The sequence below is a fragment of the Callionymus lyra genome, chromosome 18 (assembly GCF_982586985.1).
Source record: "Callionymus lyra chromosome 18, fCalLyr1.hap1.1, whole genome shotgun sequence".
Classification (NCBI taxonomy): Eukaryota; Metazoa; Chordata; class Actinopteri; order Syngnathiformes; family Callionymidae; genus Callionymus; species Callionymus lyra.
Genome location: NC_141835.1, coordinates 10,908,887 through 10,927,209, shown reverse-complemented (window position 1 = coordinate 10,927,209; position 18,323 = coordinate 10,908,887). Strand labels below are relative to the sequence as shown.

At 36.1% G+C, this 18,323-nt stretch overlaps 1 protein-coding gene across 2 annotated transcripts in view; it reads right to left on the bottom strand.

The window, feature by feature from the left end:
* LOC148060440 (uncharacterized) overlaps window positions 1–18,323 on the bottom strand; it is a 43,507-nt gene that overhangs the window by 21,880 nt on the left and 3,304 nt on the right. The window contains exon 2 of one of the 2 annotated variants that reach the window (XM_087779224.1): window positions 3,611–3,740. In XM_087779224.1, coding sequence (XP_087635350.1) covers window positions 3,611–3,740 — 130 coding nt within the window. Of the gene's footprint in view, window positions 1–1,849; window positions 1,916–3,610; window positions 3,741–18,323 lie in introns of those variants that run through there. The other variant, XM_087779225.1, reaches the window with a different exon arrangement.

Genomic DNA, 18,323 nt, shown 5'->3' with positions numbered 1-18,323 from the left:
TCACTAGAAAAATGTATTTAACATAATTATTTGCACGTATTTTTTACCTTCTATCATGTTTTTTAATTGTGAATATTGAAACAATATATATATATAAAAAAAACAACTAATAATCAAAAAAATAACACAAAATAGTAGTTTACAAAACTTTCGGACCCTGACTTATTGCTTTATATATAATAATATAATTTTTTGAAAATGTTTTTCGTATCATACTGTACTATCTTTTTTAATTTTTGAGTATCTTTTTCACTAGAAAACCCCAAATTGCTTAAACACAATTTCCTTTTTTGATGTTTTTTATTGCAAATATTGAACAAATATATAAAATAAAAGAACGCATAGTTACAAAAAAACCCAGCAACTTGTTATTAATAGTTGTATAAAACGTTTGACCCCGATTTATTGCATTTTATACATTTATCTTTAAATATGTTTTCTGATCATATTGATATAGTATAGTATAGTATATAATATAGTTTGTCATACCTTAAAAACTGCAGTGTCAATGAAGTAAAAACATGTATGAAGCAGTGAAAAAAAACAACCAACTTGTTTACACGTATGAGCGCACAGACACACAACAAGGCTACGCTAACATGAAACAGTGAGTCATAGGATGAATATGCATTTAATTCCTTTTAAATCCCATGAATGCATCATACGTTGGTAAATATATGACGCACAGTCAACATTATCCTCGGGCTCGTAAAGATTATTCCTGGTATTCCATTCGTAGATTGATTGAAGGAAGTTGTTTGTCGTCTTGTCAGTTAGCATGATCACGTTGTTTTTGAACAAAATTCTATTTATAGACCTAATAGAACACGCACAACTTTCATGTGGTGACAAAATGTGTCCCTTGGCAGACGTATGCACCATCTCAGTGCTCTTCGATTAGATTTGATTAATTTCCGGGTTTATATTTGTTATTAACTGTTATTAATTGACTAATAAACTTTAGATAAACTATATAGCCAATGATGAAAGACATGGCCTTCGTATATTTATCATTTCAACATCTCATTGTTGTGTGCGACCTCAGGTCTGTGGATATTGTATTTTTAGGGAAAAAAGACAATTTCCTTTCTTGGAATTGATGGGATTTTGTGACAGGAAGAGGTCGTACGAGTCGATGCCGACAGCAAACGGCCCCGAGAAAACAACAAAGTTGTTGTTTCTACAGCTTTAAATCGGCTTAAGAGGATCAAGTAAACACACGCAGCCGTGAAAACAACCCTTTAAATATTAGCTTGAGTAGTTAAAGAAATTAAAATAGAAAAAAAAAGGAACCAGGACGACATGTGACATGTAAGTAAGTAAGTAAGTAATATTTATTTATATAGCGCTTTTCCAGACCAGGGTCACAAAGCGCTTTAACAATCAAAACAATACTCAAAAAAGTATATACTTTAAAGATCAAGATAATACTGAGAACAACACGGGAGTTCCAGAAAATCAAGGAAAAGCCTGAAAAAATAGAAACGAATAAAACAAAAAAAAGGAGAAAATTGAGGAACAATATTTGTAAAGATCGTTTTTTTCCCTATTAAATAAGATTAAGAATTAATGTAAAATGTTACAAATGAAAGCGAGAAATACTTTTATATTGATATCAACTTCATAGCAGTTAATTAAAAAAGATCTTGCAAACATATGTTACACTTTACTTTGTTATTTCGTTCTCAGAAATATGCTTTTTCTTTTAAAAATATTAAAAGTTTCTTTTAACTTGAATTTGCCACATGTTGATGTTTGTAAATTGATAATCTCGCTAAAGGAAATTGTGACCGTCATACTTGGACAAAAGTGAAACGTTTCACGTAAAAAATAAAGTAGCTTTACGTACCATTTTTGAAATCCCAGAAACCGCTTTTTTAACTCATGCTCCCGGAGCGAGACGAGGTGTGTCGCTCGGATCGACGCGTTTCCTTAACTGGGAACACTGGCTTCAAGTTCTGGTGCTTGTGTCAATAGCCTCTCGCTCGAGGGCTCGGGTCATTTGCATCGTAGTCACGGAGAGAGACAAATATGGGTCGAATTGCAAAACAAGCAGGGGATCGAAAAAAGACGAAAAAAGCCACACCCTGGATCGTCAAATCAAAAGAGCGTCCGTTATCACGAGGGCGACGGGGCTGAAGACGAGCAAAGGTCAAAAAGGACGACAATAAAAAAAAACCAAGCGCTCAGTCTTGGAGTTTTACCAGAGACTGAATCCGTGGAGATGATCCACGATAACCAGAGAATCCTCCACTCGTTCACCTGGATAGATCCACAACTTCAGGTATACTCGACCCGCCGTCCTCTGGAGTGTCTGCGCCTCGCATTAGCCGTGTGTTTACCCAGAGCGGCGATAAATGTCATGTAGGTGGAGATAGTCGAGACACTTTACTATCAGTCACATGACGCTCTGGCTCGACTCAAGATAGCAGGTAGCATAGCAATGCTAATCCAATCAATACACATGGATAATTCCATTTTGAAATTAGAAATAAAATACTTTCCTGAAGGCTCTCAGCTTCTAATTCAACAGGTCCGACAAGTTTGATCGGAAGGAAAACAGGCTGAGATGATTTAACACTGACTTTAATTCGCTCATAAACTTTTTCTACATAGTCTCAACCTTCCTTTGAAAACGCCACCAGGTGACCTAAAAAATAACTTTTAAAATCGGTTGAAACCCCAAATATTTTAAGATAAACTCCGGTTCTGTGTCCAGAGTTCTACTTACAAGTTGTGTCAAAATAGTGAGACGCCAATCAGGGCGACACGTTCTGACCCCCCCTGTCAGCAGCCCGAGAGCGCCGTGTCAAAGGTCGACGACCCTCGGCCCCCCCAGTCAGCACCGTGTCAATAGTTCACGCCACCAGTCGACAAGAATAATGAAACATTTCAATCGAAGGAAATCTATATTAACCTTTAAAATGATCTATATAATAGTTGTTTTTATTCCATGTTTATATATTTATTAAAATGTATTTAATTATCTTAAAAACAGAGATTTAAAAAAATAAATAAATGCTTAAAAGGTCAATAATCCCCTGTATTTAAAAGATAATATCATGGATTTGTTAGAAATTATTAGTCTTATGATTTATTTATTCGTATTTACTATTTTTATTTGGTAAAAATAAAAAAAAGGTAAAGCATTAATATTTGATACTAAAAATAAACAAACATAAACGTTACTCAGTTGTAATACCTTTTTCCACCCCTAGGTAGGGTCTGTGATCCGTTTCTGTCACTCCCTCTTACTAAAGCATTTTTACTCAAGGTGATGAATCTATTTATATTTTTATCATCTCACTATAAACAAACTTAAATGAGAATTAAGACAAATGTGACTTTTGCAAATGTCATATAAATAATGTTGTTTTTATGCATGATTGTTGTGTCATAATTGAACCTCACTATGTTAAAAAACACATAATACAAGCAGAATATTTCGTAATTTAATTGCATAAAATTGGCGTTGATCACGGAATAAATCAAAAATAACTGACAAAAGTGTAACCATGTGCTCACAAACTTCATGCATTCAAAGACAAAATTAAAAAATATATATGTATATATATATATATATATATATGTCAGGAATTGAATTCTTTACCTTAAAGAACTTGGAGGACTTGGGACTCGTCATGTCGAAGCTGATCACAGAGTGGCACTCCGACTGAGGGTCCCAGTCCGAGTCGGTCCGGAAACTGCACTCAGTGGAAACGCTCATCTGGTCAAAGCTCCTGGTCGAGCGAGGCAGGAAACAAGAGGGAGAGAGAGAGAGAGGGAGAGAGGGAGGGAGACGACGGTTAGGAGGAAGTTATGTCACGAGCCTTTGTTTACTGTATTTACTTTAAATCCTTCTCCTAAAGTCAAAGATCTGCCGCTCTCGTGCAAACAAAACCTGACCCCGCCCTCGGAGCCGAGGTCGACGAACCAGGAGGCTCCTTGACGGAAGGCTGCAGGAGGACACGGCGACCGAGCAATTAGAGCGACGCCGAGGATTGTGGCGTTGGCGTGAGGCATGACGAGGCCGAGCGCTTCCTTCACACCCAGTCTGGATCAGAACGCTCCGACAGACGGTCGGACAACATTCCACCTCGGCCGACAAGACGAGCTGTTGTTTCTCTTGACGTCAGTTTCTCTTTGAGTTTAATGGTTATTTTTGACCTCCTTTGACACACGTTTACACCCAACAGATACGACACGAGTACAGTTATAAAAAACCACAACAAACACATATTTATCAACTGAAAAGTTAAGAATAAGAAACTTTTTTTTTACTAAAATTGGAATATCTGGAGATAAAATGATTAAAGCACCACTATGTAAAATGTTGACTATATAAAAAAAAATCTGTAGACTAATTGGTTTAATTTTGAGCAGATATGACTAAAATATAGCTCTCTAACTATTTAAAAAAAAATTAAGCCTTTGACCAAACGACCTCTTGGTGGCGTTGTAAGGTCACCCACAAACTCAGGTTTGGAGTAAGTACTGAGAGTACCTTTTGAAGTAACCAGGGTGATTAAACGGCAACAACCCCTATTATGTTTTATTAAAAAACAAACCTACATGGTTAAAGACGTTCCATGACATTTGCAGTTGCGCTGTTCTGACACTGGGGGGAGACAGAAACAAGGTTTTGCATTTCACATATTGATGCTTAAGACGCCCCAGAGTGGCTGCATTTGGGCTTGATTCTGTTTTTCGTATAGCTTATTTTTTTTGTGTTATCTTATTTAATTTTTTTTACAGTTTACTGCCACATCAAAAAAACGTATGTTGTATTTACAAATAAAAGTTTCTGATTCGGACTTAAGAAGTCAGAGACTGACAAATCAGTCAAAAGGTATTTCTTAGTCCGACTCCAATATTTAAATCTCAAAATTGTCACTAAAAACATCGAGATTTTTTAAATTTAATTGGAAAGAGCTTTTGTTTCATTGTCGTCAAAGAAGATAAGTTTAAAAGTATTATAGAATTATTTTTCGAACCGCAAATAGAAGAGCTCAGTCACAAGATGGATGCTTGGAGTAATATTGTAATATAGTAACACTTTTCACTTCCCTGTAATATTGACACGCTTTAAAAAATAAGAAGATTTGATCAGCAGTGCCCCCTGGTTATTATTTTATCTAAAAAAAGTATTTTAGATTAAATAATAAGTATTTTTATTTTATCTAAAATACGTTTTTTAGAATAAAGTTAAATTCGTGTTTCAATTCAATTCGAAAGAGGTTTTGATTCAAGAGTTTTTTAAGAGTTTAAAAGTAAAAAATAATCATTTTTGTTGCTTAATCCATGACAAAATAGAAGAGCTCAGTCACATGATAGATACTTGAGTAATATTGTAATATTTTTGACTTCCCTGTAACATTGACATAAAAATAAGAGAAGAAGAAGAAAAATACACTTAACACTTAATAGAAAAACAAATGCAAAAAATAAAGGAAAATGTTTTTAATAAAATAAATAAAAGCAAGATATATATTGAAATATATATTTAAAATTAGAATAATACTAAATATATATAATATAGAAAAGATTTGTCCATATAAAACATGATCAAATATATAGTTTTTAATATCTAAATATATGTTTTACCCCGGATTATGGCACTTGATACAGAATGAGGCGATGTAAAAATAAAGGTGGCTTACAATAAACCTCCAGCAGGGGGCGGAATAGGACTGATAAGATCGCTACTGACTATTGTAACAAACGTGATCAAGTGGCTTCAACATGTTCACGGCGTGACAAAAGACTCAAAACAAAGCAGGAAGAATGTATGGTGTTCTACCTGCAGCTGCCCTCACCTTACTGGCTTAATAAAACAAACACCTGTGAGGTAACCCGGAGCTCTCTAAACCCAACACGGATGTGGAAAAGTGTGCACAACGAACACATCTTCCATCTGCTTTGTTTATCAGCCGTTCATCTGCAATATATCTGCTGAGAAAACAGATGCAAAAAAAGTGTCTGGTTTGTTAAAACAAGATGTGTACCTATGGCTTTGCAAGTCTGATCGTGCACCTTCAAGTGGGTGCACGAGTGAGCGACAGGAAGACGACCTGGCGCAATTCTTTTTTGGATCATCTCCCAAATCCACTTCACCTGGTTGTTCCTGATTTCACACAAATGAACAACACACGCTTTGTAGACGACAGGACAAGTGTGACGCCATTTTTTCACAGACACGTGTCTAATACGAAGTTATCTGAACAATAAAAAGGTGGAATTTAACACATTTAAGGATCATAAATGTTAAAGACTAATGTGTTTAAAAGGGGAAAATCTTACAGATGTTTGAGCTTCATCCAGGAGGCAATGAAGAGGAGATAGTGGTGAACCACAGAGATGGTCATTAAATAAGAGATGCTATAGTTAGTTATAATAAAAATAAAAATAAAAATAAAAGTTAAAAAAGGTGAGAAAGTTAATAATTTTTTTTGTTAATTTGTTTGACCCGTGATTCAATTTTGAATAAAAAACAAATATATATACACTACTATCTTATTATATCATGAATATAAACGTATAAATCGATATATATATGTCACAGTACAGATTGGAATCCAGTAGGCTATGGAATCCTACTAGTACAGCTTGGACATCCTAGGGATCTGAATATTGGAATTCCAATCTGTCCTAGGAGGATTCCAGATTCTACTAGTGAATTCCAATCTCTACTAATACAGATTGGAATCCTACTACTGTATTTGGATCTGAATATTGGAATTCCAATCTTTCCTAGGACAAATGGGAATTCTACCAGGAAAATCTCCAATTCTAATAGGAGACATCGGATTACATCAAAATATTTTGGAAAATAGACTGAATAATTTCACATCTACAATGTCAGCGTAAGCCTACATTCCCCATTACTATTCTAGGTGAATTACTTCATATATTAGATATCTGATAACCCTTCTGTCAATACACATTGTATCGAGGGGGTCAGCCGTCTGCGCCAGGTCTGGGCCTTAGCAGGATTCCAATCTGTACTAGTAGAGATTGGAATTCCACTCTCTACTAGTAGGATTCCAGATCTTACTGGATTCCAATCTGTACTGTGACATATATATACACAACACTCTTATTATATCATGAATATAAACGTATAAATCTACATATACATATATATATATATATATATATATATATATATATATATATATATATATATTCTGTATATATATTCGCAACACTCTTATTTTATCATGAATATAAACGTAGATATATATATCAACAACACTCGTATTATATCAGGAATATAAACATATAATCTCTATCTCTCTCTCTCTCTGTCTCTCTCTTTATATATATATATATATATATATATATATATATATATATATATATATATATATATCCACAACACATATAGAATGCTCCTCCCATGATGCAACACTAATGGACTCAGGGACGAATTCGTTCCCCATGCTAAATAGATAGTTTAATTCCGAGTTTGGGGGCAGGAGTGAATAGAGTATTCCATTTCATTTTAATCGTTGTATCCTTTGTATTTGTTATTTTTGATTGATTTATGTTCTTTATTTTTAGATTTAGTTTGTGTCATCTTGTACTTTGTTCTTGTTTTATGAAGTTATTTTATGTGTGTAGCTGTATGCTGGAGAAAAAAATTCAATTCTTGACATATTTATATATATTTTTTAATTTTGTCTTTGAATGCATGAAAAAAATTCACGAAGGAGACCTCCATCCATTCAAATTTATATATATATATATATATATAAATACATATCTACAACTCTTATTTTATCATGAATATGACCCTATAAATCTATATAAAACAGTGCAACAAGTTGAACATACGTGATGAACTTGTTGCAGAGTGATGATGTTCTTTCTCTCTGAAGCGCGGCTGCAGCAGAATGTAACAACACAGGGTTAAATTGTTCGTCCGCCGCTGGTGTAACGGTTCGAAGGCGTCGATGTCTGGAGCGTGTGAATTAATGTGTCGTCTGGTGACTTTCACATGTCGAGTGTCGCGCTGCTGCTGCAGCAGAAGATGGACGAGCGCCTGAGCTTGTGTCACCGAGTTGAAAGAATAGTTCTTTAAAAAAGTTTAAACGATTCATTGATGATCAACAAGTTGCTTCTATATATTATAAAGATGCACGATGAACAATTTTAACAGCAAATGTCGGCAACATGTGGGAAAAAACGTAATTAATGAGCATTGAAAGACGTCGTAAAGCCTATAAGATTCCTGCAAATAAGCTTCCTAACAACAACAATTCCAGGCAAGCCTTTACCTGTCCGTGGCTTAAAGTCCCGAAGGCTGAATAAGCGACTTAACTTTCACGAGCTAGTTTGACCATGAAGTCACCATTGTGATTTATTATACTTGCTTTTAATTATATGAGAAATAACTGAACACAATATAGAGAGTCTGGGAAAAAATATGCCATGATAAGGAAATAAGTCTAACATTTATAAAGACCTACTTTTAGAAATATAATTCAATAAAAAGCTAAAGTTATTAGCTATGACTCCCGTGGTTTTCCATCTTTCACAGAACATTATCATCTCTTTTATTTCACAACCAGGATGAGAACTGAATACAACGAATGTATTTTAAAACATTTTCAATACATATATATTTTTTTTACAATAAATGATTTTATAATGATAATCCCCTGAAGCTAATGCTACAAAACAATGCTAACATTCAAACCATAACTTAAGTAGCTAGCTACGCATTTTCCTTTTAGGCTAATTCCGTCCGTTTCTTTTATTTGGTGTGCTTTGACAGCTTAATTTTAAACTATTTATATTATTTTGTAAAAATAAACATTGCAAATATTTGAACGCTATCAAACTACCCTAAGGTGCATTCAAGGGCCTCTGGGAAATGTTGTTAGAATATTTTCTGATATAGAGAAAGAAATATTACAATTGAATTTAAAACAAAACAATGCAACAGTAACAGAAAGAATGTACCACAGTATAACATTATGAAGGCAGTGTATGATGAATAAAATAGGGCCAGGCGCATAGCCCTGTGGAACGCCACTTCATACAGATCCAGTATTCACAAATCTGGATTTCAATGAAAGTGGAATACAGGAATGAAAAAAATAAGTCGAGAAGAAAAGTGAAAGTAAAGAATAGCATCTATGATGTTTTCTATTTAAGCTCAAATCTTGGTGTGAAAACAAAGTCTTGAGTCGCTCAGTCAAGATGTTTGATCCTTGAACCTCTATAAAGTCCGGCAGGCTTGCACAGGCATGCTGCCCCTTTCAAGCTGTCAACCTTTGACCTCCAGAAGCGGTTGAAAAATTGTGAAAGCAAATAGCTGGATCTGCAACCCCTACCCTTTTTTTTTCTGTAGCATGATTTAACGAAAGCTAACCGATGACCTCTAAGCTCCCACAAGAACCCTGACAGTTGTGTGAACGTTTCATGACTAACGTGTCGTTTCCCTGCCAGATCCAACCAGCTAAGACTTGTCCAGAGCTTCTCCCAGTTGCACCACAGACTCAAAAGCATGGTCGCCACAATTTCACCACTTGTGTTTACTTTTGTTTTTTTCTTCTTCCCCATGACAACTCAACGAGGTTCCCCAAAAATTCCACTCGTAAAAAAAACCCCTACAATCGCTCGTGGTGGTACAACATGTTTGAGTGACTGTAACTAGTGGTGAAAGTTCACGACATTATGCGACGGTTTTATCAATGTAGGTCAAACTTTCGCAGACTACAGTTAAGACCACTGGTTAGCTGACGTCAGCATATCGGTCACGTTTAGCTCGGGTCATTCAACCTTAGCTTCTATGAACTCTGTATATTTCAGCCAAAAATATATCAAATAAAAAGATGTTATACAATGTTTAAAGTTATTATAAAGGTAAACAACTTAGTCAAGTAAATACGTACAAAATAAATAAACCTTTTGTTTACAGTTCATGCAAGGGTAGAATTATTTCAAGTTATTATACTGTAGTTACAAGGATATATGTGTAGTACTGTCGAGTACTTGACTCTGGTGTTGCAGTATTTACAGACCACATGACTCTTGATGAAGTCGTAACTGCTTTCATTTGTTTTCAAACCAAAATATGTCCAAACATCAGCTTTAATAATTGCTGGAGTGCACTGTATCCTCTTGTCCTCAGTCAAGATTAATGGGATTTCATTGTTCCTTTAGCTACAGAGGTGGTTATGAATACGTCCGTCTAGCGGCCAGAAGTATAATTGCGACACAAAAATGATTGTCAAAATAAAAACAATAATTAGAATCATATAAAACTATACACACTTTATTAGAGATATAAACAATTCCTTACACCACTACAACCCAATGTCGTGGAACCTACATTGTCACGTACTACATGTGTTTACAAAGTGAAATAAAAGACTATTGTTAGGTATTTATTTTATCCTTCATAGTACTTTAAAATGGTCTCAGTATTTAAAGTCACTCATTGACTCTACAGGTGAGTTTCTTAGTGATGCAAATAGTTACAAATAATAGCAAGGGAGTTCTACTTCTTTTTAATCTGGCAAAAAAGTAAAGGTCAGATAAGTACACAGGTGTACTACAGTATGCAGAACATGTTCATACTGCACTGAGAATACCTTACTTTGGAATCTGGGCCTTCGCAATTACCATGTTACCTTCAGTGACCTCGTGCAAGCTTTCATATTCAAGACTCTCTCTCTCTATATATATCTATATATATATAGATATATATACTTATACTATCAGGAAGAGTCGCTGCTGTATTCGTGGCTCTTCTCCTTCAACTTAACAAACCGAGCGACGCCTTCGACCGACGACCACAGACGTGTGCAGACCAATTCGAATCCAGCCGAAGCCGAACGCCAGGATCTGCTCGAACGCAAACTCATAATCGTCGACAAAGACTTTAATTACTGCCTGATTGGTTCTCGACCCGAACCTGCGTGGAACACACTGGCACCAGGGATGGAAAGAATTCGACGCTGACTCATCCTCGGTCGGGCATCGAAAAAAGAGGTCGAGTGAGTCAGCTGTCAGTTGAAGAAGGGTTTTTAGTTCCGAATTAAGGAAAAACAAAGACCACAACTGAAGATGCATTTGCTTCTGTGGGAGCAACCGTCTGGCTCGAGCATGATAGGAGCTTTAAAAAGAGCAGGAAAATAGACCCTAAAATAACACGTGATGACCGAGCAGAATCTCCAACTAAATAAAGGATCTAAATAAAACTACAAACATGAGTTGGACACCGTTAAAAAAGCAAATTGGTTATGATTTGTTAGAGCCACTGTGTGAGTCGGGGAGTGCCTGGAACAACGGCTGCAGAGTCCAGCGCTCGCCAGATGTTGGGCGGGTCTGCAGCAGCCAGTGAGGCTGCAGCCTCTAGAGGTCCACTCCAGGAGATCGGGGGCTAGTTCGTGTGGAATTGTTTCGACTGTTGTGGGCGACACAACAATCCAGTGCTGTGGTTGGACTGAAAAGTTTTGGAGGTAGATTTGCTTCTTTATTATTCAAAGGAAAAAACGTGCTTCACTAAAAAACATAAAGAAAAGCTGCTTTAATTAAATTTAAAAAAAGAAGATTTATTCAATTAATACAAATGATTTCAACCAATCCAAAAAAACTTCAATCAAGTTAATTATTAGCAGTTCCATGAAACAATGAAACAACAAGAAAAGTAATTCAAGTGATAAAACTTAGAAATCAACTTTACCGGGACATAATAATTAAGGCACAAATGTCTTACTATTAAATTGCCCCAAACACAAAAAAAGATGACTGTCAAAGAAAGTAGAAAGTAAACAGTTTGAAAAGACATCCTTTTTGATTCAAACTAATCGTTTTTTTAGTCTAATTATTATTGTTTTTTGATTGAAGTAACGTTTATATATTCAAGCAACTTTCTTTTTTTTTGGAATTTTGCCTTTTTTTTAATACAACAATAAACTTTTATTAAAATTGGATTTAAAAGTAAACTTTGTCAAAAATCCACTCTTTTATTGAACTTTTTTTTTTTTGAATAATTGTCCTGGATCGTCCCAAATTGGACAAGCCTGGACTCTCACATCCATAGACTTTGCAGGATATGTGGAGGATGTATTATCTGTTAATAAACCACGATATTGAAGGTATTGATTCCCGTGTGAGCCATTTTGGAAATGCAGTCTTTGGGTTCAGAGGCAGAAATTAGGGCAACTTAACTATGTTTGGCCAATGAAACTGCAAACATTTATTGATGTTATGGAGGCTAATACACAAATCAACCTTGTCTACTTTAATGCTAATTCACAGAAACAAAAAGTTGCCCCTTGGTGTCACCAAAATGGTCTGGACCACATTATACTGATGGTTAGGACCGTTTTGTGGAAAACCAATTTGGGCAGGAAATCCTCTTTGCGAAAGAAAGATGTCTGTAAATAACGGCGCTAATGGCTACATTCAACCATTTCTTTTGTTAAGTTTGCTTACACTTAACCAAGTGTAAAATGAGTAAATAATGATAAAGGTTAGTGCGACCGCTTCACAGCCAGAAGGTTGAGACCTGTTCAGGGTGTCCCCCGCCTCTCGCCCGGAGTAGCTGGGAACATGCTTCCCGCCCCTTTTCTACTACGGCAAGCTAAATCAGCGGTAAATAAAAATGGACGCAAGAATGACGCAACAAAAACTTTTCCCAGTTAAAGCAGCACTGGGTAGTTTTGGGTACCTTCATATTTTTGTACTAAACTAAACTAACTTGTGATGACGCATCAACTTAAAACTAGTCTAATGAATCATATACCGTGACTTGAGGTGTTTTGTGTGACTTCTATTTTCACTGTATAAGTTCTTGGGGATGGTGTGAACATGCTACATGTTGCGCTGGTTTCGGTACCTCATCGGTATCATCCTTCATTCAGCCAATGGAAGTCTGGAAACTGAAAATGCGTCCAACTGCTGCTAACCAGGACATGGAAACTTTTGTGACGTTTAGCGAGTGCTCATGGGAAATGTGGTCTCCCGTCGGGCTAAACACTACCTCTTCAGTCCACCGGCGTCGCTCGACTAAAAACCGCATAGAGCTGCTTTATTGAGAACTAAAAATAATTATCTATCGTCATCTGAACTATTGTTATACCCGCCTTTTGTGTTGAGAATGACTTTAAGGAATTGCCTGAAGCGTGTATGTCAAACGACTTCTTCTGACTGTAATGACGCGATAACCAACTTTTTGTTTCCTCGTATCATCGTTGTGTAAACCCCAGCGGGACGGTAAAACCCACTCCCTTCACATGTATGTACTGCAGCGGCCTCGGTACATGTGCACAGCAGTAACCTTCTTCCAGTGCAGTCCACCAGGTACACACGGCTATACTGACAACATCAAGCGGAGGTCATGTTTACTCTCCTTCTGCACACTTCTAGGAGCGTTAAATGACGGGAGGAACAACTATAACAGGCCAAGAAACGATCCCTATTGTTGCCGAAGATGTATTTCCGGTCGCACCAGTAGCTCTAGATGAAAACACTGATTAACGTGATCATCGAATGATAGTAATCCAGCTGGTTTGTTTGATGTAGAATCGTGTGAACGCTACAAGACCCAGAATGAACTGTAATTTCTGTCAGTCAATAATTGTAATCTTCAATCCACAACCGATCATTAGCAACAAACTAGCAGGCACATGAATAACGTGAAGATAACAAGGGAGCTCTTTTTCGTATAGAAGTCCAAGAGATGACCAGGATGGTTTCAGTGGCTAGGTCAAGTGGGAATTAACAATTTCCCAATATTTCAGTAGGTGCTGGCATTTTTCTTTTACCAAAAAAGTATGCTTGAAAATCCATACCTTCAATTTACTCGATTTTTTTACATTTATATATGTAAGATATATCAGCAGTTGATGTTTATACGAGGAAACAAAAGGGGCCATTTGGGGATCTTAAGCCAATCTCAAACTGCTAAGTGCAATTCCTAATTATATATATATATATATAAAAAGTTTTCCTGTCTTTCTTTGTAAAACTTTTCAATGTGGTCTCAAACTAGTTAGAGATATAAACTCTATACATTTTGTAATTCTGAATAAAGATAAATATATAGGACGACAGTGTTCACAGTTAGACATCAAATCTGTCTATCTATCTATCTATCTATCTATCTATCTATCTATCTATCTATCTATCTATCTATCTATCTATCTATCTATCTATCTATCTATCTATCTTATCCATTCATCCATCTATCTATCGTATCCATCCATTGAATATTTTTTTCCCTTGAATAAAGGTGTGGATGACAAGTTCCTTGTCGTTTGGATACGAGTTCTTGGCCACAGGTGAGGGTAGTGATGATGATTCATTTCAACAGTCATTGCCTTCTGGCGCAACCTTTTTCTTTTTACAACCACATCCGGTAAAATGACAAACACTGATTCATACTTATTATCCATAACTCTTCTGTGGAGAATTTCCTAATTATTTTGTTAAAAGTTTACTAACCAGGACAATTACAGCGACTTTCCCTAAGGACGTGAGCTTTCAAAGATCAAATTAACATATTTTCTAAAGCCTATTATTACAAAGAGTTGTATCTTACGCCACCGGGTATTCTTCTTAAGACGCTGCTGACACCTTTTTATTAAAAAAACAAAACAAGACCACGCGGTTGATTTCCACGTGTCACTCTTCGTGTCGCGCGACGACGGGAACGACATTCCTCAGAAACATGCGACTCATTAGGTAGCCTAGCTCGCGGAACATGTTACATATCAGAATAGAACGTGTTAATATGAAATCATCAACATGATAAAGTAGATGGTGTATGGCTAACGCAACCCCCGAAGCTACCGCTTAGGGATCTGCAGACATCGGAATCATATTAAAAATCGACCACAGAAAGCAGGAATCTTCCCTCAGAGTTGGCAAAACATTTGCTTAACGTGTTTAGTAAATAAAAGCCTTTCTTTTCAGACACACAAAAAGCGCAGTGATGCATTCTTATCGTTTGATTATGTCTAGAGACCCGGATCTATGGATTCAGGTTGGCGAAATTTCCAGAAAGCAGTTGTGCTTGATAATGTCACTTCCTGGTTTGACTACTTTGTTTTGTTGTTTTTTTTACAGGAAGTTGGACTGTTATTATTATTGATCTTGCTTTTGATCCTTTTAGGAGTTGCTGTAGAAGTCTTTTGCCGACATTTATTGGTTCCGTTTACCAATTTAAAGTGGGTGAAATGCGTCTAAAAACTAAAGCTGTCTATGAGGGTCAACATGGCCAACATGGACTGACGATCCCAAGAAGTTCAACAACTCATGAAACCTCTCAGGACATCGACGTTTGAACGGATGGTTGACGGTTTTATTTCCCCAACATCGGATGAGAAGAACAACCTGTTTGAGGCCCTCAAGCGTTGGTTAAAAAACAGTAAAATAAAAATACTGTCGCTTATATCTTATCTGATTTTGGGGAATTCATCTACACACCATTCTTACAGTACATGGAGGATAATCTAACACTAGAAAAGGAATTATCCAGTCATATGTTTAGGGAGCGTTGCCTTCAACCCTTGAGCAAAATGATTCGCGAAATTGTCGACAAATGTAGCTACCAAATAATCCAAAAATATCTCTGAATAAGTTCTGTTTTGGAACCCTCTTGTGAAACAAGTGTAAGAATAATCTATTCATATTTTCCCTTACATGAACTTGCAGGAAAGTTGTTCTCAAAAAAGAGGAGGAAAAAAGAAAACGGTTCCAACATGTTCCAGTGTGTGGTTGTTGTCTGTTGAGCTTATTATCGAGGAGCTCGCCCTGGATTGCCAGACACTCATTTAAAGTTTCCTTTGATTCCCAGCAACATTAAAACATTATCACAAGCTACGACAGGCATCTTTTAGGAATCCTCAAAAAAACCTTTTCTCACTCATTTATGAGGCTGGTGGAGACGGCAGTTTCATTGGTAACCGGTTGTGTAAAAGGGAGTAAATTATGTTAAAAATTCCAAAATGAGGAGCTGCCAATTCATGTTTTAAAAGAGAAACATGTTTGGCAACTTACCAGACTTCATGTCTTTGCTTTGGTTGCACGTTTTTAACAGGTCAGTACTTGTGGAAAAGAAGGTTAAAAAGGGATCAATTTGCACTTGTCCAGGGTTCAAAGGTCACAGCAGGACCTTTTGCAAAATGTAACCCTTGCAGACACAGTATCTGCACAGTAAAAATACTAAACATTTCAAGTATGTGTCTCGTAGTTCGTTGATAAAGTGCCCCCGGAGAAAAACTTCATGGGCTAAGAGAGATCATTCAAACTCCATAAAAAAAAGCAAGTCTTTGTTGCTTTCAAACAAATTAACCTGAAGCTGGATTTAAACCTGTTGCAACTCTCCTGTCTCAGCCCTTAAGCCAAAGTAAATCAAGTAACAGCTAGGGTTTTCCAAATAAACTTTTATGCATAACAATCAGAAAAAAAAAGCACAAAAAGTGTAGTGTCTACATTCCATGTCGTGTTACATTGAAGACAAGAGGAATTCTGCAAGATAAGTATTTATTGGAATTCTCCATCGGAGTGAACAAAGTCGCATGATTACACAAAATCGAACACGGTGTTCTTTAGAAGCAGAGCTGAGGTGCTATCAAGTGTGTACAGGCTTGAGCCTCAGAGCACATGAGTGTGTGCATTGTGACATAACTCAGCCTCACGACTCACGGTGAGATCATTCTTTTGTTATCTCGACAGAATAGGCCCACGGAGGAGTCTCTGCTCAAACATCTTTAAGCTACGATGACCCAGACGCCCGTGTGGACAAACGTGCAATCTCAGCGTTTTTTGAGTTCAATGAAGTGAACACACGTTTGGTTCTGTAGCCATTAGGATAAAGATAGTGGACATTTACATATAAAGAAAAGGACTCAGCGAGTGCAGACCTCTGCCAAGGTTTCCAAAAGTACTCTTCATTTATTTGATCTATATAATTAGATATTTTGAAGCATTTAAGATATCATTGACAGCAATAAACTTAAAGAGACAGCAGGAGGAAGTAGTATTCCGAAACTTATAAAACATAAAAAACATAATGGTTCAACGTAAACGTAAAAAAAACCCAAAAAGCTACACAGATTCCTGTGACTCATTTCTGTTTTGGTGTTGTTTACCCTAAAAAATGTTTTGTAAAAAAATACACATATACCATTTAAAAATATACTCAAATCATTTATACACAACAAGCTCTTTAATTACCCTTCACAACATTTGATTGTTAAAAATAATGCTACGAAAAAGTAATACCAACAAAAGCGTACGCACTTATTTTGTAGTATATTACATTTGTTCTTTAGGTAGTGTTTTGGCCACTGTTAAAGCACTGTCAGCTAAACATACTATTCGGTAGTGCTGGGTATAAAACTTTGGTTCTTTTGTGGCACCGTCCAAAATACTTTGGTAGAACAAAGTATCAAAACATGCTCAAACTTGAAAGATTTAACTCAAGATTTGTACATTGTGTAAATTACTTTCTCTAAAAAGGCATCTTATAAAATTGGAAAAAAAAAAAAAGTATGGTTCAAGAACTGGTATCAAAGAAATGGTATCAGTACTTGTATTGAACATTTTAGATCAATACCCAGCCCTACAGATTGGACAAGCGTATTGGATAAAACCTAAATGAAACTGGTTCGACACCACAGAGCGTGACGCATTTTGAAAAAGGATTTGTGGATCCTGATCAGAAACAACATAATCTTCTGTTCTGTATCAGCATTTCCTCTAAAAAATAAAAGTTTTAAATTTTATGTTCACTCATTTTACAAAAAGAAAGACGGACAGAGATTGAAGATACAGGACTAGCATTGCAGTTACACTTGTCTGACACTGATGGAGCCAGAAACAATCTTTTCAATCTTACATACTTGTACTTTAAAGGGAAATTAATACGAAAACCCTCATCATGACCATTTTTTGAGGTTAATTACTTTACAAGTCCATTATGACATGATAATGACTTCACTCTGTAATCACGCCCGCTTTGTTCAAGTCCCTTGGAGTTGTTGTATGAACAAAGCGGGCGTGGTTATTGTTAACAAGATTTTAGCTCCAGAAAAACATGACATACTGACGAGTACAATAGAGTTCTAAGATCTATTTAAGACATTCTTAAATGACACAAGATCAGGGTTTTAACTTATTACAGGAATGTGAAACTAATATATATACATCGTAGAAATGTACTTAGTACTTGTACTTAGGATTTACCTACATTTGTTACATAAGCATTTGAAGCTATTCAAATGTAAAGCTAGTGTAATGTTTTACTATTTATTTATACATCTACATTAAAAGGTTTATAAACTGTATACACAAACTGT